Source organism: Gymnogyps californianus, chromosome 4, assembly GCF_018139145.2.
Source record: "Gymnogyps californianus isolate 813 chromosome 4, ASM1813914v2, whole genome shotgun sequence".
Classification (NCBI taxonomy): Eukaryota; Metazoa; Chordata; class Aves; order Accipitriformes; family Cathartidae; genus Gymnogyps; species Gymnogyps californianus.
The window spans coordinates 40,138,864-40,166,309 of NC_059474.1; the positions used below are offsets into that span (position 1 = coordinate 40,138,864).

At 36.1% G+C, this 27,446-nt stretch overlaps 1 protein-coding gene across 1 annotated transcript in view; it reads left to right on the forward strand.

The window, feature by feature from the left end:
• VEGFC (vascular endothelial growth factor C) overlaps nt 1-10,919 on the forward strand; it is an 83,451-nt gene extending 72,532 nt beyond the window's left edge. Inside the window, 4 exon segments of the mRNA XM_050896261.1 lie at nt 734-885; nt 4,918-5,027; nt 5,281-5,611; nt 10,131-10,919. Of these exon segments, the coding sequence (XP_050752218.1) occupies nt 734-885; nt 4,918-5,027; nt 5,281-5,611; nt 10,131-10,245 (708 nt within the window). The 3' untranslated portion in view covers nt 10,246-10,919.
• The last annotated feature ends 16,527 nt before the right edge of the window (nt 10,920-27,446 follow it).

The following is a 27,446-nucleotide window of genomic DNA, read 5'->3' on the forward strand; positions in this document are numbered from 1 at the left end:
CAGTTTTTCCACAAGGTATCGCTGAAGTTGTCCTCTTCCACCAGTTGAACTACATTTCCCACTAAAATTAGGATTTTATTCATTCACATACACGATTATTTTATTAATAGTGGATATTTCTTAATATCTTGAAAAGAAAATTAATAGTTCAAGATGCATTCTGTTAGGGTAACCATAGAATTTGCATTGATGCAAATACTGGAAAGTCAAAAGTACAGTATGCTGCAGTTCAAAACTGTTCATCCAAAAACGTTTAGATCTAAGTCCAATATACTGGTGTTTTACACAAGCTTTTGTAATTGTGCAACTGATGTGTTAGGTTGTAGCTTACCCCCTTTTTAAATTATACCTGTTTTCCAACCTTTTGAAGCACCTTCTGAATGTTATGGTTTAGATTTTTTAAAAGGCTGCCAATTTGAAGTCATTTCCTCTAGAAAAATGAGTTCTTTGTACATTTTCCTCTTTTAACGTTAGTTTAAATGTTATAGTAAGCAAACAGGCACATAACAGGGTTTAACACTAAAAATGTTAATTGTCATACCATAGCTATTGTATTCATTTCGCACATAATGATTATTCAGTGGTATAATTGAAAATGCCACTGAATGATGGTAGAGAACAAAAGCCTAAACTTAAATTCCTTGTAGCTTTTTTTATATGTCCTTATATTATTTTTAGTTGTACTGTTACTGATCTATAAAAAAAGTTCTTTGCTTTGCTTTCCCTTTTATAGTTGTTTGAGATCACAGTGCCTCTTTCTCATGGCCCCAAACCTGTAACCGTCAGTTTTGCCAATCACACGTCATGCCGATGCATGTCGAAGTTGGATGTTTACAGACAAGTTCATTCTATCATAAGACGTTCCTTGCCAGCAACACAAACTCAGTAAGTACGAGACTTGTCTTTCCTTTCACATTATGAGCAAGCCTATATAATTAGATCTAAAATATTGCTGGAAGCTTTCACAATTAAGATAGGTGAACTACACATTAGTAGTAGCAGAATGCATTTTGTAAAAGAGCTAGTATTGTTTTACATGAAGACAATGTTACTAACGTGACATTACCTTTTTACCCAGTGGATAAACGGGCTAGATGATTTAAAAATGAAGAATAATGTTGTTTGTGGGGTTTGTGTCATGGAAAGAGCTACAATGCAATTGAGGCTTAAAGGAAACATCAATAAAATCAACTTCTTTTAAAAAAAAAGTAATCAAGAAAAGCTAAAAATACTTTTGCAAATAAGGAGTAGACAACATTTCTCTCTCAAACTGTATTTTCCTATTTAAAACGCTGTTAAAAAAAGGCCTGTTCTTAGGGAATCTTTAACTACAAATCTTTTTGGACATCTTCATATGCCAGAGGTGAAAATAAAACAGAATGGGAAGGGAGAATAAAGGGTTAATTGACAATCCACAGAATTGGCATATTGATTTGTTTGGTGATTTTGAATGAAAAAAGTCACAGAAGAAATCTGGCACTGAAGCAAGTGTTATTAAAACACTTGAAGAACTCCTTTCCTTCATTTTAGGGGACTGAGTGATGATTTCATGATGTATAAATATTTAGGAGGCCAAAAATACATAACAGGCTAACAGTTGCTTTATGGAAGAACCAATGACTAGAAGCTGAACTGGAATTAATTGTAGACATTTTTAATAAGGTGAGTGAATAGTGCAGAATGCCCAGAGGTGTAAGCTACGTCATTTTCTCTGTGTTTTCATTCAGTTAAAGTCTGGATGTTTTCTGACATGTTCTAGCTAAACACAGATTATATTCTGTTTGAATTCAAATTATTGGATTTGTTCATCAAAACATGGATCATAAACAGTGGATTAGAAAAATATTAGGAAATAAATCTATTAATAGTTTAATTAATTTGCATAATTAACAAATTATTAAAAAAATCAAGAGCCAAGAGTCAATAATAAAGTCAAATTATGCTGACTGTTGGCAGCTTCTCAGTGCTTCCAGAATAAGAGCAGTTGTAATCACCAGTGCAAGAGTTTATTCTAGCTAGGAAACAGCTACCTGTAGTTAGAGGGAAGTAAGCGTACAGATACAAGACTTTGACCAGCACTCGCAGGTAGCTGGCTGTCCTGTGAGTAAGGAATCATGCTTCAACAAAGGTAAGACAGAGTAGTACTAGGTGGGAATATATATAGGCCTTCTCTACTGTTGTTAAGTACTGTCTTTAAGTTTAAAATCTATGGCTTTTTACAATAAAATAGAAAAAAACCCAAAAACCCAAGCTGAGCGCTTCTAGATTCTAGAAAGGAAAGTAAAGATACTTGCATGTTCCTGGTGGGTGCCTGGATGCTTTTCAGAATCCCACAGGGTTTTTTTAATTTGTACTAAAGTTCTTAATTTCTTTTCAACTTGTTATTTTTCCTTAACATTTTTATTTATAGGTTTGAATGCTAGTGAAACTGTTGTAAAGCCAAAACTTGGAAATGTACTTTCTTGTCACAGTGGCAGATCTGCATGTGTGCATGTATTTATGTACATGCTCATTTTAACAGAAATATAGTAATGACTTTCTTATGTATTACTGAAAAGAAAAGCCTAAGAGTATAATCTCTGGTTTTAGGGTAGTAACACTTGGGATCTAATAAGAATTCAAGGCTGGATTATGCCACGACGCACAGGCACATGTTAGAAAGAAGAGAGAAATGACATGTAAGATAGAGTACAAATAGTCAATCTCTTTTTATATAAAATATATTTTCTGCACAACTTTATCCTGAGAATTAAGGTCTAGGTCTTTGCCTGTTCTCCCACTTTTTTCCTTTTTTTCGTTCTAAAAAGTAGTAGCTACCTCTACATACTTGCAGAGCTGAGGCATGTCAGTTCATGTTAACCAGTGTTTCAGAATACCTCCTGGATTAATGGTATCTTAAGTTGTACTCTTCTCTGTTTATACAGAATGTCATCAAGACATGCAACTGAGTTAGAAGATTGTCACTCTATTTTAGAAGTTTAGCGATTTGGGGTGGGGGGAGCAGAGGGACCTTCAATATACGTAATTCAGATCAAGTCTCTGTGATGACCTTTTTTTCCTGTGGTTTGTAGGTAGGCACTTACAGAGCTGATAAGCATATTTTAGATGTGGTTTGAATGTATGTTGTACACATTAAATGTTTCCCCCTCTTGTGCATTATCTGTCCTGACACCGACAGGTAACAAGTATTTTTTTGTATTTTTTTTTAAGTTGAGTTGACAATGATTTGGAAAGAGACAGTGAAATTTTCTGCAAAGTGGTTTTGCCTCTGATTTTTTTTTTTCTAGTCTTCCTGAACTTTCCTAAAATGTTACAATAAGTCATTTTAAAATTTCAGCCATATCCCCCAGTAATCTTCTGTACAAGCAACCAGAGCAGAGTTTGTAAACAAGCAGTTCCAATTCCTTTTGCTGGTTCCTTTCAGCAACCCTGATGCTGAAATAGATACCGTTCTCTTCAAGTTCTGGTAACTTGGGTTTTGTATCAACATTGTCTTCTCATGGGTTCATGTGCGCTTGGTGTTTTCTTCATACTATCACCCTGGCTTCCTTCTGTAGTTAGTTTTAAACACTCCCAGCTAAAGCTAGGCTGTTCCAGGTGCGAGTTGTTTGTTTTTTTTTTTTTTTAAAACAGAATTCAATAATACATCTGTAAATTATCCATACCATTTCTCAAGCAGAATCGGGAGTCAGGCAGTAGGACATATGTGCCAAGTGAGGGAGCAAGAGTGAGATCATTAGCAGAATGAAATCAGGAAACACCAGCTTGATAAAACATGAGGTGATGCAGGGTGATGTTGAACTACAGCAGTCTTTACAAGCAAAGAGTCGTTTCATGTGGTGAACGGGAGTGGTATACTTGAGTGATGATCACGGAAGAATGTCCCAGCACCTGCATTTTTGAATGCGTGAGTAATGGTGCTCAGGGGAACGAAAAGTACTTAAAATGTGTAACGTATGTGCTGCCTTAACAGATGAAGATTTTAGAAGTACTACAGAAACAATGAATAAATGACACAACCTGGATGCAGGAAGTTAGGCATGACTTGTTAAAATTTGTAATGTCACCTGTGATGATAAAGAAATTGCAAGCAAGGAAGATGAGCTAATACACATAAGTATTCTATCTGTGGTGCACCCACTAGCTAAGTTCAGTCATTCTTTAAAAAGGCACCAGCTGCTGTTAGGATTTTCTGCTTTCTTTGGTACCACTACCTTGGCTGCAAAACTCTGTCAGGTAAAGAGCACTAAACTGTTACATTGTTTATTGCCTTTCATTTCTGAAGTGAAGAGGCATCACTGCTGAAGTCCAAATCTTTAGATTCAAGAAAGCTGTCCAGGATTTGAGTGGCTGATGAGAAAGTGTCAGTTAATGGCACATAACTTTCACATAAAGGGGAAAGGAATCTGATAAGCTGATTTTATTTTAGAAATTAAGAGTTTTGTCTACAGCATTCATTCAGAAACTATTATCAGCTGTCTTTTGACATCTATATGTGTGAAAACGTTTTTGTACTTCAAAAAACAACATAGAAAATTATGCCTGTTACCACCTATGCGGTATTTGGCATGCAAATATTTTTTATACTGGCTTATTTTCTGTATGGGGCTTACATTCAAGGGTTAGATCTGTTTCCAAACTACATTAGGAAAGTACAAATATCAGCTTCTAGAAGTTAGAGCTAAAACTTGAAGTATGAGAAGGTATCTTCAACAAATGGTTGAAGATTCCTGTAGTGGGGAGAACCTTAATTAGGAACAGATTTGATAGGAGTTAAAAATAAGATTATGAATGAGCTGAAGCTCTTAGAAAGGTTTTTGTAATGGAGGGAAACAAAAGCAATCAGCACCTAAAATGGAATACTTTTTTTTCTGGAGTTCTTATGGTAGTAAATCAACAGTATATTTCATTCCACAGGTGTCATGTGGCAAACAAGACCTGTCCAAAAAATCATATTTGGAATAATCAAATTTGCAGATGTTTGGCACAGCATGATTTTGGTTTCTCTTCTCACCTTGGAGATTCTGGTAAGCAGTTTTACTTAAAGGATTAAATGTAGTTCCATGTTTCGATGTACCTAAAGGAGAAATTAAAAACATGAAAACTAAATAGTTGAATCTTTATTAATACTGTTACTGGTTGTTGCCTGTCTTTTGACATATGCTTGTTCTTAAAACACCTTAAAAGGTATGAATTTGCTATCATTTCTTCACTTAAAAATAGGTGAATGGGTAGACACAAAATTCTGATAATTGTGCATCTTCTCTGCTGTATTTCTAGACACATCTGAAGGATTCCATATTTGTGGACCAAACAAAGAGCTGGATGAAGAAACCTGTCAATGTGTCTGCAAAGGAGGCGTGCGGCCCTCAAGCTGTGGACCTCACAAAGAATTAGACAGATCATCATGTCAGTGCATGTGCAAAAACAAACTTCTCCCCTCTTCCTGTGGGCCCAACAAGGAATTTGATGAAGATAAGTGCCAGTGTGTATGTAAAAAGTCCTGTCCTAAACATCAGCCACTAAATCCTGCAAAATGCATCTGTGAATGTATAGAATCTCCCAATAAATGCTTCTTAAAAGGAAAAAGGTTCCATCACCAGACATGCAGGTAAAAACTCAGTCTTTAGCCCTTTCATTGTGTTTAAGGTATAAAATTTTGGGTTGTGTCATTAGCTGTCTTGTTGAATTGCTTTGTAGTCTTAAGTAAACAGTAAGCCTCTCTTCAATTCAGTTTTATCTTGTGTGACTTTTATCATCTCTAAGAGGAAACTACTAGGCAGAATAAGTATTTTAAAGCATGTTTAGTTTCTTGTACTCTTACTACTACTTCATGTGATTTTCTTTTTTCTTTTGATGAAAATGAGCTGTAAGTTCAAGCTCCCTGTTTTTTTATGCCACTTAAAATCCCACTCTATTTTTCCCAAGAACTGAATATTGCAATTCAACTAACTGAAATATTCCTAATTAGATTTCAGGGGTTAGTTCTGGAGATACCACCATTCATTTTCACTTCCTAAATTTTTGCATATCCTTCATTTCACTCAACTGATACTAAAGATTTATGAGTGCATAAAAAGTCTTATAGCTCTGGGTGATTTCTGTGAAAAGGAGACATATATAACTATAAAACAGACTGCCTACATTCATCATTTAAAATGGGAATTGGTCAGGAAGAAAACTCTGCAATTTCTTTATATATCACAGGAGCTTTTCCTTCCACAACTGCTACACCCGTAGCGGTAGCAGTCTATATATAAAAATATGAATGATTTTAGGTTCTGAGAAACAAACAATATTATTTCTGCTTTGTATATTTTGTGAGGAAAGTTTTCCTCCAAAGTGAATTTGTTAAAATAGAAACAATGCCATTTGGAGCAGAAAGATCACTTATTTATTAATATATGGGAATTATTTCTATTATATTAATGACAAATAACAATTCCAGAAACGTTCAGGCACTGGAAGTGGAAAATAGCAAATTGGGACATTTAAACTTCTGTAGTAATTTCTTGCTTATCAAAAGTAAACCTTATGTATTTTTTTAATATAACATGTAATTCGTTGGCATAAATGTATTGCCAGATATATATACATTAGTTCATCTTGAATAAAGAAAAAATATCTAATATTAGGAATGAGACCTGTGTTGAAGTCTCTAAAATAGGGGAAAAGATTAATAATAACTGGCATTACCTGTTTTCCTATGTTTGGCCTTTTGAATGGAATAGAAGAGTTGTTAGAAACATAAGAAATAATTTCTTCTCTATCCTTCAGTTTTTATTTCAATTTTATGTTTGCAGAGGAAAAGAAACCAACCTGATTACATGAGCTTTAGCATGTCACAAAGCCTTAGCACTACTCTAGTGTGCACTTCCAGCAGTGCTACACTTGTAAACCATGTGTATTTTAAAAGGATATTCACAACTGGAAAAGTCAGGCATTTAAAAAGCTAAGAAATGCCATAAGAAACATCTGATGCCACCTCTATTGATTTAAAGACTTAGTATTTGAAGTAGGGAATTGAGCCCAGCTTTTCTCTGTGGTGTTGTGGTTGGATACGATAAAGAGTTTGAATTGCTTTCTCACTTCCAAGGACAATGTGATATAAGATGCTTTTAGCCGTTTCTCTTTTCTAAGCAGTTTGTCTTTGTGCAGAGGAAGATTTGTATATGGTGTTACTCTCTAGCTCTACAGCCAATAGCCCTGTAGATGTTAGCACTGTCAAGGAAAATAGAGGATGCAATCTCTCCTCCTTCTGAAGAAAGGACTTAGCATAGGTTTCTCACATTTTGGCTCTGTCCACCACAAACTTTCTCTAAAAAGTAATAAAAACCCTGCAACATCCTGTTTGTCTTTGCAAGAAGGATCCTTGCTGTTATGAGACCACGTAAATGGAAGTACCACTCTGTAAGTTTGTGCAAGGTGCCTGAGACCTAGACGTGAGCAGAATCCTGTAGCCATGTCCTAGACAGCTCCCCATACAGAGAAGTAGTCCTTGTAGGTTCTGGTTTTGAAGCACCAACATTTTTATGCACTGTACCTAAAATGCCTCTGCCTCTAATGTTATACCCTGCTCCAGAGAAAAGGAATACAAAGTCATTTACAAAGCACAGGATAGGAAGAAAAAAGAAAAAAAAAAAAAAAAAAAAGGAAAAACCCCCACCATAAACCATACTGGTTTTTAAGGTTATCATGCTGTTACCACCACTAAAAGTAGCATTTCTACTTCAGTTTCATCTGTGGAGTTGTTAGACTGCCCAAAATGACAAACCTGGGCATTTGGTAGCAAAAAATCAGTTACTGACCATAAAGAGAAAGTTGCCCCTGACTCACCCAGCACTATATTCGTATTGACTGAACATCTATCTTAGCTCCAGCATGCTCAGATTGTCCTCATCAAAACAGATATCTGTCACATGAAAGCACTCCGTAAACAACATTCAGCCCAAATCTTTTGAAAGACCTGGCCTATTGTTCAGCAGAGTTTCCTAAGGAAACCACATTTATGTAGTTACAATGACTCTGCTGCTATTCACCCTGTGCTATCCCCTCAAAAATTTATTTTGGTCAGTTTTGGCAGGGCCAGATAACTAGGCACCTCAGCTGCAAACCGTTTTAGCAGAGGAGAGGGGCTTTCTTGCGCTGTTGAAATGTCCCAAATAAGGATAAGACTGCAGTAACCTGACCTTGACTGCTGCTCGACACAAACTCACATGGGAGAGATGCTTTATAGCACTCTCAGCTGTAAGTTAGGTTGAAGTTCACAGTTCACTAGGAGGCATGCATCCTGAACAAAGTGAACTCCTCATATTTAATGATTACGTGACTGCTTTTCATTTTGTACAGCATGTCATAGGTGGGTGGAGGAGTTTGGCTTTGTCTTTTTTTTTCTTACCTTTCTCTTATTTCATTTTACGGTCATTCAGTGTGTGAAATAGTCTAACTTTCATGGCAGAGACAGGCAAAAAGGCAAGTGAGTTCAGTGTTTCATCCATTGCATCTCTATGGAGTACCTTTTTCCCCAGGACAGACCTACTGCTGGTTGTCTGTTTGCTCAGAGTATTAGATGCTTTGGCAAACATTTTTGTTGCCTTCTACCACTGTTTCGAAACTTTATTGGGCAAAGGATCAGTAGGGCTTTGAGAGAGTCCCATGAGCTGTTACACTGATCTCAAATATCTATATTAAGTGGCACAAAATAATGTTACTCCCTTAGTTACAGAGACCATATTGGTGAACTAATCTATGATTAATGACATTGAAACCACTGAACAAGATGTGACTAGTTAATAAATGTCATGTCTGCAGTCTTCCTCATTCCTTATTGTTTTCCTCATAGCCAGGTTCATTGGTTGAACTAGCTGGCGTGAATTAATGTAACTGTAATCCAGACCTCATATCATAAACAAATTATTGCAAAGTAGTCACTTGGTATCCAAAACAAGCACACAACGTATTAACTTATCTGCAATGTTAGTAAGAGTAGCCACAAGCCTGAAACAAGGGAAGAGGATAGTGACATTGCCTTAATAAAGTTTACTGTAGTGTCTTTGAACTGAAGTGAGTATGAATTATAGTAATAGATCATAATATCAGTGTTTCACAAACAGGCACACATTATTTAAATACAAGTTTTAAGTATAACTGTGTTGAAATGCAAAACATATACTTTTGTCTTTTGACTCATTGCCAGTGTCTGAAAAAAACCCCAGACTTGTACTTTGTCTCCATTATACACCAGAAAGTATTTAGCATTGTTATTGTAAGGTTATTTTAGGTCAAGTTCTTGTTTTAATAGAAAAATAAAATAGGAAAAGGAAGAGTTCAGGAACAACCACAGATATTATCTTCGTATAAGTTCTATTTTTCAGTCAAGGAATCTGTGAAGAAAAATTCTGCTGCTTCTTAGGTAGATGTGACTTGTGGTTTAATTCTCTATTTATGTTAAACTTATTTTAATCAAATAGGGTCTATTTCTGTTCTTTTTCCTTTAAGATTTATCGTAAACATGCACTCTGATCTTACTTCAGAATGCACGTAGATGCAAGATGAAGTGGCCTCAGAGAGTGGCTATAGGAGTGTGCAACTTGAAAGGAAGTATGTTCTTATTTTCAAGATCAGAGTCACAGTGTAACATACATAGACAAATCTCTCTCAGGCTTATTGCATTAGTCAATAAGGTGAGAAACAGGCCTGGGTAAGAAGATGGCTGATTTGATTATCACCTGATTCTGGATTGCCACCTCAAACTGGCAGCATGCAGTAAGTCATAACAAAGCAATCTGAGTACAGAAAAATATTACTGTATTTTCAAAATCAAATTTAAAAAAATATTACTCAAGATTAGAATGCGACTACAACCAGGCAATATGTTAAAAATATTCATGAGTATCTGTTGCAATAGAGTAGTTTCTCTTCACTAGCATTCATTATTCTTTCATTGTCTTTTGTGAAGAATAGTCCAATTAAAAGTAGTTGCAAGAACATAAACAGAAGTTAAAAGATATGTATTTGTAGGAATTAAATATCCCATCAAGAAATGGCAATCTAAATGCACACAGATTTCTACTCCAGGTTAATATAAATGATGATGTTATATTAATGCCCACTTTTTTTCATTTCTTTAGTTGTTACAGACCGCCATGTACAGTCCGAACGAAACGCTGTGATGCTGGATTTTATTTTAGTGAAGAAGTGTGCCGCTGTGTACCCACATATTGGAAAAGACCACTTATGAATTAGTGACGAGAGCACTACTTGCTATTTCGGTGTACATTTTTCCATTAGAACAAAAGAACAACAGAAACTTTGCTAATATTTGGAATTAAATGTTCACCAGAGACCCTGTGGGGCTTTCAGAGACAGTCTCATTGTGCTTTTCTCAAGATGTGGAAAGCAAATGTAGAAAATAACTGGGGTTCATGTTTTGTAAAGAACTCAATAAGGACTTATTTTCTGCCAATGACCAAACAGCCTAGGTTCTCCTTCTTGTGATTTTTTTTTTTAAAGAGATAATGACTATATAATTTATTTCCACTAAAACCATTGTGCAGCATTTCTGTTTATAGCAGTAACAATTGTTAAAGCTCACTGTGATCAATATTTTTATATCATGCAAAGTATGTTTAAAATAAAATGGAAATTGTATTATATAATGGTGAGAATGTTTAATCATCTGCCGAAAGAAAGGAACTACAATTCAGCTTTATTGTCAGGGTTCTTAAAAGGGGGAAAGGCGATTAAGAGAAAGCACTTTTATGAAAGGAAGACTACAGCCATTTTCTCATACCTGTTGTATATGTCATTTGCAATACAAAGAGTTATACTTAGTGTTTCATGACCCAGTGATATTTCTGTCTCTAGAATGAAACTAGCAAAGCAAGCACAACTAATAACTAGTGAAAACTTTGGAGATTCTGTACATTGGCCAAGGATGAGGACTGTTTTTAAAGGACAGCAGCAACTACTCACATTCCAATATATTCACTTTCTATTTTATTTCTTGTTAGCATTCCTAAAGAATAATATAAAAATAATGTCTGTTGAAGGTTATTAGTATGAAAGTGGAAATGCCAACTATGCTTTTTATTTAGTATTACCGACTATATCGTAAAATTTACAACAAAATAATTCAGAATGCTTTGATGCACTTTACTCCTTCATATAGTTAATCAGATATCTTGATCAACAATGTATGTGTGTGCAAAAATACTTTGAAGGAAAAAAAATACAATTTATATTCCAATGGGGACATGAAGGGCTTCTACCAGTCTCGTATGGATTGACATAATCTCTACATAAAAAATTGTCAGGACTTCTCTTTATTAAAGAGAATGCGAAATCAAACATCTATAACTCTAAAAAGAGGTAAGATTTTTTTAACTTGCATGGGAAGAGCAATGTGCATAGAACAATCTATTCAAAATTAAAATATTTCAGAAGTTGGAAGGAAGTTGTTAGATTATGGAAAGTTTATTGGGTGCAGAAATGGAACAAGCAAAGCTGCAAAGTACGATTTTTGTGACAGGAGTGGGCAGATTTGTAAAAATAATTTTAGATGTCAGTGCTGGTTCTAAGCAGCTGTTCTTAAAAGAGTTATTAATGAAAGAGTATCATTTCTGACTATTTCCTAGAAAGTTGGTGGTGGGGCAGTTGCTTTTCTAGATTCTTGCATATTTATATATCAGAGTTCCTAAAACGAGTGAAAGCTACTTGTAATTACTCAGTCCCCATCGCAGGTTGAGACAGTCTAACAAGTAGGCAGGATGAGAGGCAGTTTGAGAGTTCACACTTTCCACTGTATGTCTAGTGGCCTCAATGTTCTTCCTAAGAGGCCAGCTATTTATTATGCAAATAGGGTAACAGGATGCAGTTTAGGCATACAAATACTAAGGAATGTCTTTATTACTATATTGCCTCAGCAACCAAACGCAGGTAGAACTCCGGGTGACAATTTAATGTTGATATACAACTTTAGCTAGTATAACAACACACAGTTCCCATCAGTTGGATTAGTAGTCCTGCAAATCATCAGTGTCTAAACTGGCAATGTCAATCTAATAGCAAGAGGTTAATAGTCAAAACTTCAGTATTTCTAAAGATCCAGGCATCCACTTCTATATGTCAGCTGCTTGAAGGAAGCATAAAATACCTTAAGAAATCAATTAAAGAGCAAACTTTAATGAAGACTTGAGAAAAAAAAAACTATAGGTGAAGATCCCAAAATAAGTTTTTTAATTTCTATTCAAGCCCAATACAGAAGAGAGGCAGTGGGGGAAGGACAAACCAAATCTGAAACCAGGAATAGAGGCTAAGTAAGCCAGTATCTAACTGATAAAATATGTACTTGTGGTTAAAAAGGAAGAGGGCACAAGTGAAGACAGATCAAAACTGCATTCCAACAAGTAATTCTATGTTGACTATAAAAAGTGCATGTTACAATACTGTGCAAATAAAAAAACTACTAAACTGAGCAATGCTCACGTTACATGTCTAAACTATTTGAAAGGAGTTCATGAAAACAAAGCTAATAAAACCATTCTGGCTAAGCAGATATTTGGATTTCCACTGAGCATGCTACACTCCAAAATGATAAAACCCATCAGGGTAGGGAAGGGAAGGCAGGGAGTTTGAAAATGAGAGCACTGAACAGGAAGCTCCAACTTTATTACAAACATCAGCATTCAATAAGAATGACTTTCTTGAATGCAATTTTTTCAGTTTCTTAACTTTCCAAATATTGAGACTTTTGGACATAAATTACAGAAATCAATAAGTAAAACTAAGATTTAAAGACAGCAAAGAGCTGACTTCTAAAAGTTACCACAAATCAGGTTTATGTCTGAGCAAAGTGACGGGTCAACCGTTCTCAAAGGTATGCAGATTAGTAGAATAATCTATGCAAGCAGTTGATAGCATTTTCTGGTAATTAGGGTCTCCAATTCTGCTTTACATGAAAATAGCAGGTTTTTTTAAAATGCATTGTACACAAGAACACAATAAATATCACAATTATTATCATTAGTATAGGCTACAGATTTCCCATTCTGTGTGATAAAATGTGATTCTGTTTATCTCAGTACTGTCACAAAATTATCTATATTTAAGCAATTATTTATCTATGAAGAAATATAGAGTAGTGGCATAATCTGCAGAGCAGGTCTTCCTTGCATCTATTATATAAAGTAGCTGATAGATTTACACCATTTTCAGTTTTGAACTGTTATTTGATTATAGTCTCCTTGCAATTTTCATCTTCATTTCAAATCTTAATTTAGTAGTCTTAAAACATATAAAAAAGAAACTATACAGCTTAGAAGATCTAAAAATATAGGTGGTAATTCTATATTTGATGAATGCTGAATAAAAAGCTTATATTGTTATTTGTCTAAAACCCCTGTACGTTCCACAAAAAATACAAGGCGGGGGGGAGAGAGACCATGTGTAACTCTGCAGTAAATCACATTTAATAGTAAACAGACTTATGCTTGCATTTTGTCAGGAATTTATAACAGTTTCTGTACTCTTTCAATATTGTACTATATGAAGACCATAAATTATGCAGAGCAACCCCTCTCTACCTGTATTAACAGAAGAACATACTATTTACAGTATGAGTGTTGTTAGTCTGCTGACATGTTTGTTTAATTCATGTTGAACAAGTTGATAGTAAATCAATTCTCTTAGTTCTATTTGAAAGACCAGCATGAAATCTTGCGTATGTACTGTATCATCTTGAAAGGCTTAGTGTTTGAGTTGCTTTCAGTATTCTCATTTTCAGTCTTCAGATCTCAGTGACAACTCCAGATGCCCTTGAATTTTAACATCTCTCTCTCTCTCTCTCTCTGATTTTCTGGAAGTAGAACTAGCTATCACATCTATGCCAAAAGCTAGGAATGGAATAATTTATGCAGCCAGTAAGCTCCTCAACAGATTAGCCTGAGGAATAGACTATTTTCTTTTAAATATTATTTAATTTATATTTAATTTAAGAATATATTCTTTAAAGATTAATTTGTTAAATATTATTTAATTTTGGATTATTTGGAGGTCCAAAGGCTGCCTTCAAGTAGAAAAGTTTAAAGATGATCAACTCAGAATTTTCAGAACTTTTGTAATTTAGTCAATATGATATAGTAATAATTTTTAATATTATAGAATTTTTACTTTATCAGAAAAATGAAAAATAATAGTTGATAATTTATTTAATAGCTTCCTTTTGTTCTCTTTCTGTTTTCCTTTCCCATTTCAGATAAAACTTCTGGGAAAGAACACAGGACAACCTTCTGATTGAGTGATGAGATACTAAGATCAAATGGACCAGGTATTTAATTTTTTTTAATGTAATAAATATGAAGGACTAATAAAATTAGGCCAGTTTAATGCTGGTTTAAGACTCCAGATTACACTAGAGTTCTTAAAAGCTCTGGATAGATCAAAACATTTTTATAGAATAACATATCTGGACTCATCTGTATTTTCATGTCGAAATGTTGTAATGGAATCTGAACAGTAGGAAGCATTAAGAGGTCACCAGTTTTACAATAACACAGTTTCTAAAATTTCAGTAATTTATCATTATAAAAATGTATATTTTATCTATAGTATGAAGCTATGAATCAGGGGACCTTATTTCAGCTTGAGAATGTATTGAATTACAAAACATAGCACATTCCAGAAAAAAAAATAATCTTAAAACGCAATGCTTTGTTCTTTTGTATAAGCATTGCTACTTGTGGCAAACCACTATGGAAATCTCTGAAAATTGTATATTACTATTTATTCCCTTTTCTTCTCAGCAAAACATTGTCATGAAAATAACATCTTGTAGATTCCTGGGTAAGGGTACTGTATCCATTCCTGACAGACACTGACCTTTCAACTGAGTTTCAGCAAACTCTATCCATTTTCTACATTTATAATCAGCCGTATGTGGTCATTGAACTCTTCCCCTTTGCCCCCTTTCTCAACTAATTACTTCTCTTAGATTTCTGGACCATATCTCAGTCTCCCCATAAGAATATCTGTATTTCTCTTTCAGCCTTCCTCACGTATCACTGTTAACTCTAACCCTTCCATTTCCCTTTAATGTCCAATCTCTCACTAAAAATGGCATTGCTTTCCTCTCTATTACCATTAAGACCTCTTTCCTCTCTCTACTTTAAGTAATCATGCCAACATGGGGATTAATCTGTTTTTGGATGTCTAGTGATACTCTTAACTATACATGCATGAAAGAACAAGTGTTAAAAAGAAGTCTGAAACTTCACATTCCAAGTGTGCAAATCCAATCTCCCCAAGCAAATAATAATAATAAAAATCAATACAGTTAGGAGCCTCCCAAAGCAAACTTGAAAATAAAAATAACAGATGCAGAAATCACCCTAGCAGATTACACTTGAAACATAAAAGACAATTTATGATATCACCCTGTCTGTACAAAACACAAGCTTTAATTCTGCTGGATGCTGGATACTGTCTCTGCAGTCTAACATTGCATTCATGCAGTCCTCAACGATGTCCAGCGCGGCATTTTGGAACTAAATTCAGCCTTGTAATTGAGGTTATGTTCATGTCTCATTCGCACTGTATGGAAAAAATCCAGGGCCCAGGGGCAGGTAAGGAGACTTTTCAAACATACCACAAAAAACCTGATGTCTGTGCTCTTCCTTAGCACAGATGTACCCACCTCTATGCTTTACACCACTGTGAAGACAGATGAAATGTGGCCACAGGATCCTTCCCAGAAGGATAATGCGATTTTTAAGGATAGATAGTATTTGTGAGCTCAGTTTGCCTTCAATAAGATGAATGTGCTTTTCACCAGCCTGCACCCTGTCCAGTAATTTGGATGCAGAGAGCTAGTGAATCACAGAACACTTTAGGCTCAAGTTAGTCCATGGGTTAGTATCAAGGTAGATATTATATTGGTTTCAGTTGCTCCAATCAGTTTTTAAGAAACCATTTAAGAGACACTTATTTTAAAATACAGCAAATAACCTGTTAGTGAAGCACTAAAATACCTTGGACTTGTATTGCTTTCAGAGAAAAAAAAAATAAAAAATCTAAACATACGAGCAGACATGCTGCCTGGAAGCTTATCTGGAATTAAACTCAAGTAAAATTAAGGTAAGCTTAAAAAAACCAAACACTGAAATATTTTTCTGAGGCTAAATCAAGTCAGTTACATCCATGAGAGGAAGATGTAGTACTAACATTTACCTTCATTTCCAAACTATGAAAAAAATATAAATATATGCTTTATGCAGAGATTAAGCATTTATCAAAGATAATTTCCAAAAATAAGAGAGTGAGTTTTCAAATACGTATTAAGTATATATTAGTGTCATCTGTGGGGGAACTGTAAAACTGTCTGACAGCACTTTCATGTATTTATTTGCAAGAACAGACAGTGCAACGATGAGATGTTTTAATATTGCTGCAAGTATATATATTAAAAAAAAATCAGTATTTTATCCTTTTGAAAGATTAATACTCAGTAATAGGTTACGCTTTAGACAATCCAAGTGTTAGAAGTTCCATCTATTCATTCAGTACATTACTGCATTAGATTTATACTGTATTAAGGTTACAAACATTCAGATTTTACAAATCTTTACAATCACAAGTCTTTAGCTATTGAAGATCTACGAGTTAATATTTCCTTTTACTTTATTAGTTACTTGGCATTGTTCTTTAAAACATACAGGAAGTGTATCTTATGTTCTTTAACTGTAGTTTATTTTGAAAATACTTCCAAAATAACTATTTTTATTTTAGTAACTCTAACAATGATATGACAAAAAGCCCATAAACAACGAGCAGGTTAATAAAACTTCACCTTTCACAGCCCACAGTCCCAGTTCAGTTATTCACCCTATCACCAGCCAGGGTCCTGCAGAACTGCAGAGTACGCGGGTTCCTAAACCAACATACTCTCTCCGAGTGGTTTCAAGTTGGGCATGCGGCTGCAGCCACCAGTGCTGCCAAGATTCTGGCTGCTTCTGTGACTTACACGTAGGACAGCTTCTTGGACCTGCTTTTAGCTTAGACTGAAGATCATCTGTATTAGGGGGCTTCTCAAACTCCCAGGAAGAAAAATCAATACTCAGGAAAGCAAAAACAAACAAACAAATAAATAAATAATTCTCTTGGCTGCTGAGAAGAACATCAAGAAGAGGTTAGCTAAAGGCAAGTCAAAACCATTACATCTGCAGGAGACAGCTTGTTGCTGACATCACTGATTCTTTCTTCTGATTTAAATGGTATTATTCATTTTAATGGCATCACTGTAAGACTGTGATCAGTCTTCAGCGTAGCAAGGCCTGGTAAATGTCATCAAGCACTCCTGTTCTTTACAGGTTGTTCTAACATTGTTGATTGCTCAAGGAGGGAAGAACTACATATACTCATGAATATTCTACCTGAAAACTCTTTACATTTACCAAATAGGTAACTACAGCTGTTAGAACTCTGTAGCTTGAGAAGGTGTTTTCCATAACTTTTGTTACTGTTTTTACACAAAATGAAGTGCCAGATATCTACTAGAATTTCTGTTAGCTTTTCAAGAGAGTGAGCAACACTGCGAAGCTCAAAGCATGCCTCATGGAAAAGGACTGAAAAAATAAGACAGAAAAAATTAAACATCCCACCATTAATGAAGTGTTAATTAAGATTAAGTACATTCAAAACAACACACCCCACCCCCCCCCACCCCAACAGCAAAACTGTTTTATATAAGGTTCAGGAAGTTTTAAAAAAGAATAGTTTAGACCAAATTGTGGTCTCTTAACTATATTGTTCCTACCGTGGGAGTTTGCAACATAGTGAAATGCCATACCAAAAACTAATTAAGTCAAGTCTTACGAATACTCATGAGTCAGCACTTAAAATTTCCTTATTTATCACTGAAGACTCTGTAAAGAGGAAAACCAAAGGACACACAAAGGAAATATATATAAGGGATTATATCCACAATTGACTTTATAATCACTGTGAGCAGTACCTAAATCCTAAACCTAGACCCTAAAAATCCTCATTCATTTGCCCCCAATTCATAGGAGGCAAGTTTCCAAAGTAGGTTTCCCTAACTTGAAGATGCACTTCTGCAAATATCTATAGTGCAGCATAACTATACACCTAAACTTCATCAAGATATATAAACTGATGACATCTCTATTTACCCTGTGAGGTAAAATGCGGTAGGTATTCAGAAAGTACTAACAACGTCTTTATGCCCAAAACACATGGAAAAGGTTCTCTCGCTCCCTTCTGTTTGAGTTGTTATACTTTGTATGAAATAAGTAAATAAAATTCAGGTCAGAAATGGAGAATATAATATTCTGAACTATTGTTGTTGATTTTAAAATAGAAGACCTGGATTCCAGTACTATTTAATTGACTATCATGTTCTTGTAACACACTAGCAGACGTTAGAGAAGGGACTAAACTGTCCTGGATGTTACCACTTGCTATTAGTTTATAGTTCTGGAGACTTGACAAGTACGGGAATAAATCCTCTTCATCTAGTTCATGTGACCAATTCCCATTTCTCACTTTTGCCATGCTTCTCTTATCTAGGATATGACATGTTTTGTTTTCTTTGACTAAGAAAGTCTTACTGTTGCGAGTTGCAATTGTTCTGCAATGTACAAAAAAACTCCACATCTTTTTGTATTTTTGCTGTGGTTTCATTAGTTTGTAGGGTAAGTTGAGACAGTTAGAACTTGTTTATACTTAAATTTCCATCTGCCTTGTTCAGCCTTGCCTGGTGTGCACTTGATTCTTTTAGAGCATTTCTTGGTTTATGATGCTAACTGTTGATAAGATTATTTAATACTCTATATACTTCATTGAAAGTAATAAATTTTCATTTCCTAAGCTATCATCTTCATGTTTAGTCAGGTATAACCACTGAAAGAATTCAGAAAAGAAAAACATTTTGAACTTAAACTTCAATGGTTTAAAATCTATTAAAGAGGTGAATAAGATGGGAGTAATTCCTCTTATGTCAATAATAAAAGTCTGGGGTTTTTCGTTCAGAAATCAGAGATCTAAAAGGCAAAATACTGCATTATTTATACACATGAAGATTTTGTCAAGCATTCATCCCCAAGATTATCAGTAATTTCATAGTACAAACTCAGGGCGAAAGTCAGGGTAAGTTCCAATTTGACACCAGTACAGTAACACATATTCGTCTTTGGCTGATTGTGGTAACCTCCCCGTGAGTCCTGCTTGTAATTGCACTCCATGCAGTAAAACTGCCGCAAGCCAGTGCAAAACTCACTGGTACAGCTGCCGTTTTCTGGACTTCAGGTCAATTCGCATGGTGAGCACTGTATCTACCACTAATGTTACAAAAGAAACTTTCTTGAAATAACATTCACAAGGATTTATACGTGCTCATACAAACTAAGAGCACATTTTATTGTAGTGCTTGATGTGAAAGAATGAAACACACTCATATTCACGGTGCTTATCAGCAATACCATATCATTGACACCAGTCATTCTGGTGGGATGTTTTGAGGTGATGAATGTTTAACTTGTGTCTCCAGATGGGAGAAAAAGGTTGAAAATCCGTCTTCATCTTTTTTAACTTCTCATCACACACTTTGAATACTAAAGAAAATACAGGATTCTCAGGGAAGGGGGAAGAGTTGGAGTCACAAGAGCTAGCAATTCACTTAGTGGGCTTCAAAAATACTTAACCGGAGTTTGTGTAAGATATGAGAGATCTACACATGGCCCATAAATCTATTTTAAGTCTTATTTGCATTGTTTCTGATGAAGCTATCTGCTAAATGAGAAAGCTGTTTAATTTGATACTATCTTGCAGTAAAAAGCCATCATTGCAGCAATCAGATAACATTCTGCTTGCCTATCTTCAAAACCTACATGTGCATTGATACTTAGCACTCACATGTCCAAATATATCTTAGCTGAAATGAAGAAAAATGTAATTGTCTTTCAAAGTCAAAAACAATATTCTGGAATTGATGAGAGCTGATCCATTCTACCTCTAAAGCCTTGAAAGTATGTTTTTCCCCGTTGAGAATGTTAATTTTTGTTTATTTATTACTTGCATTGCATACATTTTATTTTGTCTTTACACCAATGAAAACAATCACTGATCTAAATCGTCATCTGCTGAGCAGAAAACATTTTCATAAGCAGAGACATTTACTCATCTGGATCCTTCCATCTACTGAGACACACTGTGTATGAGAAGAACATCAAATATGCCCTTAATGCACTTAAAAAAATAATACTGCAATAGCTAATTTTTTTCTTTAGTTAGAATTCTGATAAATCCTGTTTTACTTCCAGATTATGCCAAATATTATGCATTTCTAACAGATCTAATCTCCCTCTCATGCCAAATATAGAAAAAACAATGTTAAACATATTCTCTAGAGATGCTTAACTACAAATAAGAGAACTCTGCAAGGTTTTCATATAACTCAATAAAATCATGGTTCCAGTGCTATTCATATATTTCATAAATTTTCAACAAATGAAAAAAAAATATTTAATGACAGATGCATTGAAAAATAAAACCAATAGAAATGGCTTTTTGCTCTTGCATAAGCCTTTTCAGACCAGCATTAGGCTGTTTTCTAAACGGTCCATAAACAGTAGACTAATTCCCATGACAACGTTCAAACAAGACATATCCTCTATTTCACTGCAAACTTTGATGGGAATTAAAAACGCTTGAAGTGTTGCACGACCAGGTATTAAGATCTCGTATCCAGCACTAGTGAGACAGGTAGTCTCACTATATATCATATATAGCTCATATATAATATACAGTTTATATATAGTCTGATCCCCTACAACATTAACGATACAGCCTCTGGCCAACTTTTCTCATCCATTTCTATCCTTTTCCCACAGCTACTCTTTCTGTGAGAAACACCAATATTTTCACAAGAGCAGAGCAACAGTCTCCGTTCTGGCTCCATTAGGTTCGTGCATCCTTCCACATGGAATTTCAAAACCCCACATCTATACACATCCTACTAAGAAGCGAAGTTCTTCCTTTATATTACAAACCCTTACAGGTAGTTTTCAATGCCTAACTCAAATGCCCGACTAGTTTCCTACACAATCCCAACTGACTGCAAGAAGGTACCCACATCCAACAAAATCCACATCACGGTCCAGTTCTTGAGAAAGGGGGAATGGTTGTCTTTCTTTGAAAGACAGCAGGAAAAACAGCAAGAAAAATAATGCATAACAATCCCAGATCAGTAGTAAAACCATCTTTTCCCCTTCCCACAAGAGTGCCAGAATTGTAGCTCAGGAAGGCTTTTTTTTTTTCCTTCCCACTGCTTTCTGTTGAAATCAATGATTTCAGTGAATCTGCATACAGAAGTAGGTCTTAGATTCTGACATGCTTTAAATGGAAAATGCTTCATAGGCAGAATTTAGGTACCAGCATCTAAGTCAAACAAAAAGATGTTTAATTCCTCTCTTGATCTGTGGCTAAAAAATGGTATCATTGTGAGAGGTCTCCAAAAAGTATGCTATATTTTATGTTCTTACTTACTGTTTAAAAAAAATAAAAAGAAAATGAATATTCCCTTTAAAGTATAGAATATAACTGTTTTTCTAAATACCTTTAACAACACCTGGTAAATTCCTACAGATATATTTAGATAACCAGGGAAGCTTGTATAATATCTCTACAGATATGATATATGTATAAATGTGTATATATAAATGAAGTATAAATATGTATATATATGTATGTGTGTATATGTATATATAATGTGTGTATATATAGGTAGATAGGGTAAAAAAATACCAGATTTGAGTTTCAAAATGAAGGGAAATCGGGGGAAAAACTGTTGTTTTTAAGTGCTTCCTATTTTGTTAGATAAAATACAAATAGAAAAAAAAAAAAATTACCAGGAATAGAAAGTATCTCTTTCCAAGTATCATGATTTCCTTACAATAAGAATGACAAGATTTTACCCTGAGCAGACATGAGCCCTGTAGTGGGTCTTTGAGATTTTCAGTCTTGCTCTGATACTGCGGCAGTTCCCAAACCTTTTCAAGTGTGTCCCATGATGCACCACTCCTCCCAGTACATATTGTGAATGATTTAGAGAAGACATATTTTTTTACCTACTATTATACAACCAGTAAGAGAACTATACGTTCAGCTTTTTGTAAGTATACTGTATGTAGTATTACTGGAAGTTAATTTTATGTAAAATGTTACCTCAAGTCTCTCTGAGTTTCTCTCACCTTTTAGCTTCAGTACTTAATTTCATACACAATCACTGTACAGTGATTTATGTCCCACCATTGTCTCTTTAGTCACTGGCTGGTTCCGTGTTCAAGATAATCTCCCCACTTCCAAAACTGAGACTGATTGCTGTAGATCAGTACCCCGGATCATACCACAGCCAGTGTCGTGGCACCCAACCTCTTGTTTACTTCTTCTGTCTTCCATAGTAGTAAGCTGTCATGAAGAAGGTCTGAATGTGGCATCACATAGTTTCTCCCCTAATAAAGCAGCAGAGTCTCAAAATTGAGCTCAGTGATTCAGAACTTCAGATATTTACATTGCAGGACTGATATTTAGTATCTATCTCCTCCAATTAGACTCACCTTCTGTTTGAAAAGCTGTGATAATGAAAATATCAGTCTTCATACTACTCTACATGCAGCTTCTCCCGCTTGGAATTAATTATTGAGCAACAGAGATCAAACTCTCAGTTCTGGTCTCTTAATAATGATTTTCTAAATTCATGCAGGTGGATGAGAAAAAGCGCTCTGCTGAATATAGTTTTACCTTTCCAATTTCATTTTAGGTACTAGTTCCACATTAGTTACAACTGAAGACTGAAGGTTATGCCATTGGGCAAAAAATTCTCATTAGAATGGCTGAATTATCATGATTATATAGGGCATAGATACATTGACAAATTAATAAGTAGTTTCAGTTCTTCTCAGCAAATGGCAGTCTGTACAAATATTTCTGAGCTCATTTACTTCCCAAGTACAAACTTGTATAGTAGTTGCTTATACAGGATATATAATTCCAGCCGTCTTTCCACACAACATGGTAAAACTGTACAACTGGTGGATGAAAACAGGAAACATGATTACTTTGGATCAAAGCCCTCAATGTTTTTTTCTGTGGTAGGAACGTAGGAAAATTACGTGATGTTATACTCCGTTCATTAGTATAACATTTGCACAGCAGTCAAGTAACCACTTATTCCCAACTGTGCCAACAGCATCTTTTTAACATTTGAGCAAAGGAAGGCTACATCTTAATTTTTCAAATGCAAGGCACTAATCCACGAGTCACATACCCAAATCTTCACATTGCCAAGAGCCATAACTCGCCAGGTTCCCAAACAAGCTGAGAGAAGCCCAGGCCCTGGAAGTGCTGCAGAAGCTGGAGGGGACAACTGGTCCTCCAGTGCCCCAGGGCAACAGGTCCAGACCTGTACCAAGGATGACCTCAGCCTTGTGCAGCCTCTGCCACCACCTTCTGCTAGTGCCATTCACATGCTGCATTAAGAGCAGGGGAGCTTCCCTTAAAACCCAAGACTCCCAAGGGTCACATATGGACCACTCCAACAATAATTGATTCAAATATAAATTAGGAATTAATAAGCAGAGATTACAGACATATTTTTGTTACGCCAACAGGAGTTACACTGCTTAGCATGGAAAATACAGTATGCATTTGATACCTGTAGAATGACCACGTAGCTTCTAATCCATATAGAATACGTAATGTAACAATAACAATCCTTCTATTTTAAGACTGAAAACCAGTCTGTTAAATATTGTGTTTATCATAAAAAAGCTTTTTTTTTTTTAAGTATAAATGAAATGCATATTTGACACTTACTTCTGCGTCACTTAAAATGCTTTCCAGAAATATTTTTAATAGTAAGTCTAGGAATGCTAATTATGCATCATTCACCATTACAAAACATATTTTCCAACAATTACTGTGTTTAAATATATAACCAGTTTTACCGTATATTTGGAATAGGAAATAACTGCACAATTTCATTTTCTGCTTCATAGTATTGGTGAACATTGACTTCTTTAAAAATCTGCCAATAAGGTCTGATAGGGTGTCGTGGTTTAACCCCAGCCAGCAGCTAAGCACCACACAGCCGCTCCCTCACTCCTCCCCCACTCCCAGTGGGATGGGGAGGAGAATCAGGAAAAAAAGTAAAACTTGTGGGTTGAGATAAGAACGGTTTAATAACTAAAGTAAAATATAATATAACAATAATAATAATAATAATAATAATAATGAACTATAATAATAATAATAATAATGTAATGAAAAGGAATATAATTTTTAAAGAAGGAAAAAAGAAAAAAAATTAAATAAAACCCAAGGAAAAAAACAGTGATGCACAATGCAGTTGCTCACCACCCGCTGATCGATGCCCAAGCAGCGATCTGCCCCTCCCGGCGAACTCCCCCCAGTTTATATACTGAGCATGATGTTCTATGGTATGGAATATCCCTTTGGCTAGTTCAGGTCAGCTGCCCGGCTATGCTCCCTCCCAGCTTCTTGCACACCTGCTTGCTGGCAGAGCACGGGAAACTGAAAAGTCCTTAACTTAGGATAAGCGCTACTTAGCAATAACTAAAACATCAGCGTATTATCAACATTATTCTCACACTAAATCCAAAACACACTGTACCGACTACTAAGAATAAAAATTAACTGTATCCCAGCCAAAATCAGGACATAGGGCAATAGTAGTCCGACCCAGATATGTGCCAAGTTGGCTCCACAGAAACCTTCTAATTGGTCAAGGCATTTAAAAAAATAAGAAATCCAAATCAGACATCCAAAAACTTAGTTATATGATACTACAGAACTAATTCATTTTTATTGTTCCACTCTAGAATACTCAGTCCACTAACTCTACAGACAATCTTTGGTATTACCAGGTAAAGTCAGCTTGTCTTTTTATGTTTTATGAATAATGACATTTTTCCCTGTCCTACATTGTGCTAACAGGAGAAGAGGAAGAGAGGCCAATCTATCAGACTCAAGTACAAAACTTTTTTCCATGTAGTCTGAAAATAAAAATTCATTATGAACCACACATGTCTTATGCTTCTTAGGTGACCTGAATGGCTTTACCAAAGGCAAAGTGCACCTGACTAACCAAATTTTCTTCTATCATGAGATGACTGGCTCTGGGGACAATGGGAGAGCAGTGGGTGTCTTTACTTTAACAAGACTTACAACACAGTGTCCCCATAGCATCCTTGTAGCTGAACCAAGTGAAAAAACTCAGCTTGCCAGCTCAATTGCCAAGTTTGAACACTAGTTGTTAATAGTTTGAAGTCTAGGTGCATAATGATTACCAGGGGTCAACAGTTCTCAGGCAAATATGATTGAACACTTTCACCAATATCTTGTATGATGGAACAGAACAGAACATTACTGATAAAGTTCAGGAATGACACCAAACTGGGGGCAGTGGTCAATGTCATGTAGGGTAGAGCTGTCATTCAGAGGGATCTTGACAAGCTGAAGGACAAGGATTGACTGAAGCCTCATGAAGTACAAATACAAAACCCCACACCTTGGATGGAATTAGCCCATGCAACGCTACAGACTGAGGGCAGACAGTCTAAAAAAGCAGCTTTGGATCTTCAGATCCTTTTGTACAGGCAGGTAACAAGTTGAACATGATCCAGAAAAGTGCCCTTGCAGCAATGAAGCAGAGCTGTGTGAAGAGATATAGCCAGAAGGAAAACGGAAGAGATTATTTCCCTCTGGTCAGGACCTGCAGGAGCATATTTGACCTGTTGGGACCAGTTTTGGGCTCCCCAGTTCAACAGCAACCTGGGCAAACCGGAGGCAATCAAGTGGCAGGCCACTGAGATGGTGGTGGTACAGAAGGCATGGAAGGAGAGGCTGAGGGAGCTGGGCTTGTTCTGCCCAAAGAAGGCTAAGGGGGGTGTCTGACCACTCTCTTCCACTACCTAGTGGGTGACTGTAGAGAAGAGACATTCAGAGTCAGACTCTTCTTGCAGGTCCACAGAGAGGACAAGACACAGTCATTGCAAGTTGCAGCAAGGGAAATTTTGACTAGGTAAAAGGAAAAAAGCATTTCACAATGAGGTTCATTTCAGTACTGGAACAGGCTGTCCAGGGAGGTTTCAGTATCTCCGTTCTTAGAGGTTTTCAAAACTCAGCTGGACAAGGACCTGAGTAACCCGAAGCTGCTCCTGCTTTGAGCAGGTTGGATTAGATGAGCTCTAGGGGCCCCAGACTAATTTTTTCTATGATTCTATGAAAAGTGACCGCAGGGGGAAAGGGATAAAACCAGGCTTGCTAGAGATAAGCCTGGGGGCAGCACACCAATGTTTGAGGGACAGTGTGCTAGCGAGGTCCTTCAGTCTGCCATCTCAGTGGAGGTAGGGGATGGAGATCCATGTGGCAGCGAAGACACAAGGGTTATTGATGTGTTAGAAATCATGGAAGTGCCTGAGAACGGTCACGTAGGAATTAGGGCTTCTCACCCAAAAAAGGTGGCAGGATCAATAGCCCAACTGAAGTGCATCTACACCAATGCATGTGGCATGGGCAACGAACAGGAGGAGTTGGAAGCCGTTGTGCAGCCTGAAAACTATGATACAGTTGCAATCGTGGAAACAGTTTTGGGCCCCTCACTACAAGAAAGACATTGAGGTGCTGGAGCGTGTCCAAAGAAGAGCAACAAAGCTGGTGAAGGGTCTAGAGCACAAGTCTTATGAGGAGCGGCTGAGGGAACTGGGGTTGTTTAGTCTGGAGAAAAGGAGGCTCAGGGGAGACCTTATTGCTGTCTACAACTCCCTGAAAGGAGGTTGTAGCGAGGTGGGTGTCAGTCTCTTTTCCCAATTAACAAGTGATAGGACGAGTGGAAACAGCCTCAAGTTGTGCCAGAGGAAGTTTAGATTGGATATTAGGAAAAATTTCTTCACCAGAAGGGTTATCAAGCATTGGAACAGGCTGCCCAGGGAAGTGATTGAGTCACCATCCCTCAGATTTTTAAAAGATGTGTAGATGTGGCACTTAGGGACACGGTTTAGTGGTGGACTTGGCAGTGTTAGGTTTATGGTGGGACTCAATGATCTTAAAGGTCTTTTCCAACCTAAGTGATTCTATGATTCTATGATTCATTGGACACAGACACCTTCCCAAATATTTCACGCAGTTTGGCACAGAAGAGAAGTTAAGCCAGCTGTGGCTAAAAGTGCTTAAGAAAGAAGGATATATTAAATCTCAGATGTTTAGCAATTCTGTTGAACTATCCCGAAGAACTGATTTTATTCACCCTCTTTTATTAACTAAGAGATAATATTTTATTACCGACCAGTTAAATAAATATATATGTATACACTAATACTATTGAATAGTTAGTAGAATATTAGAAGGTGATTTCT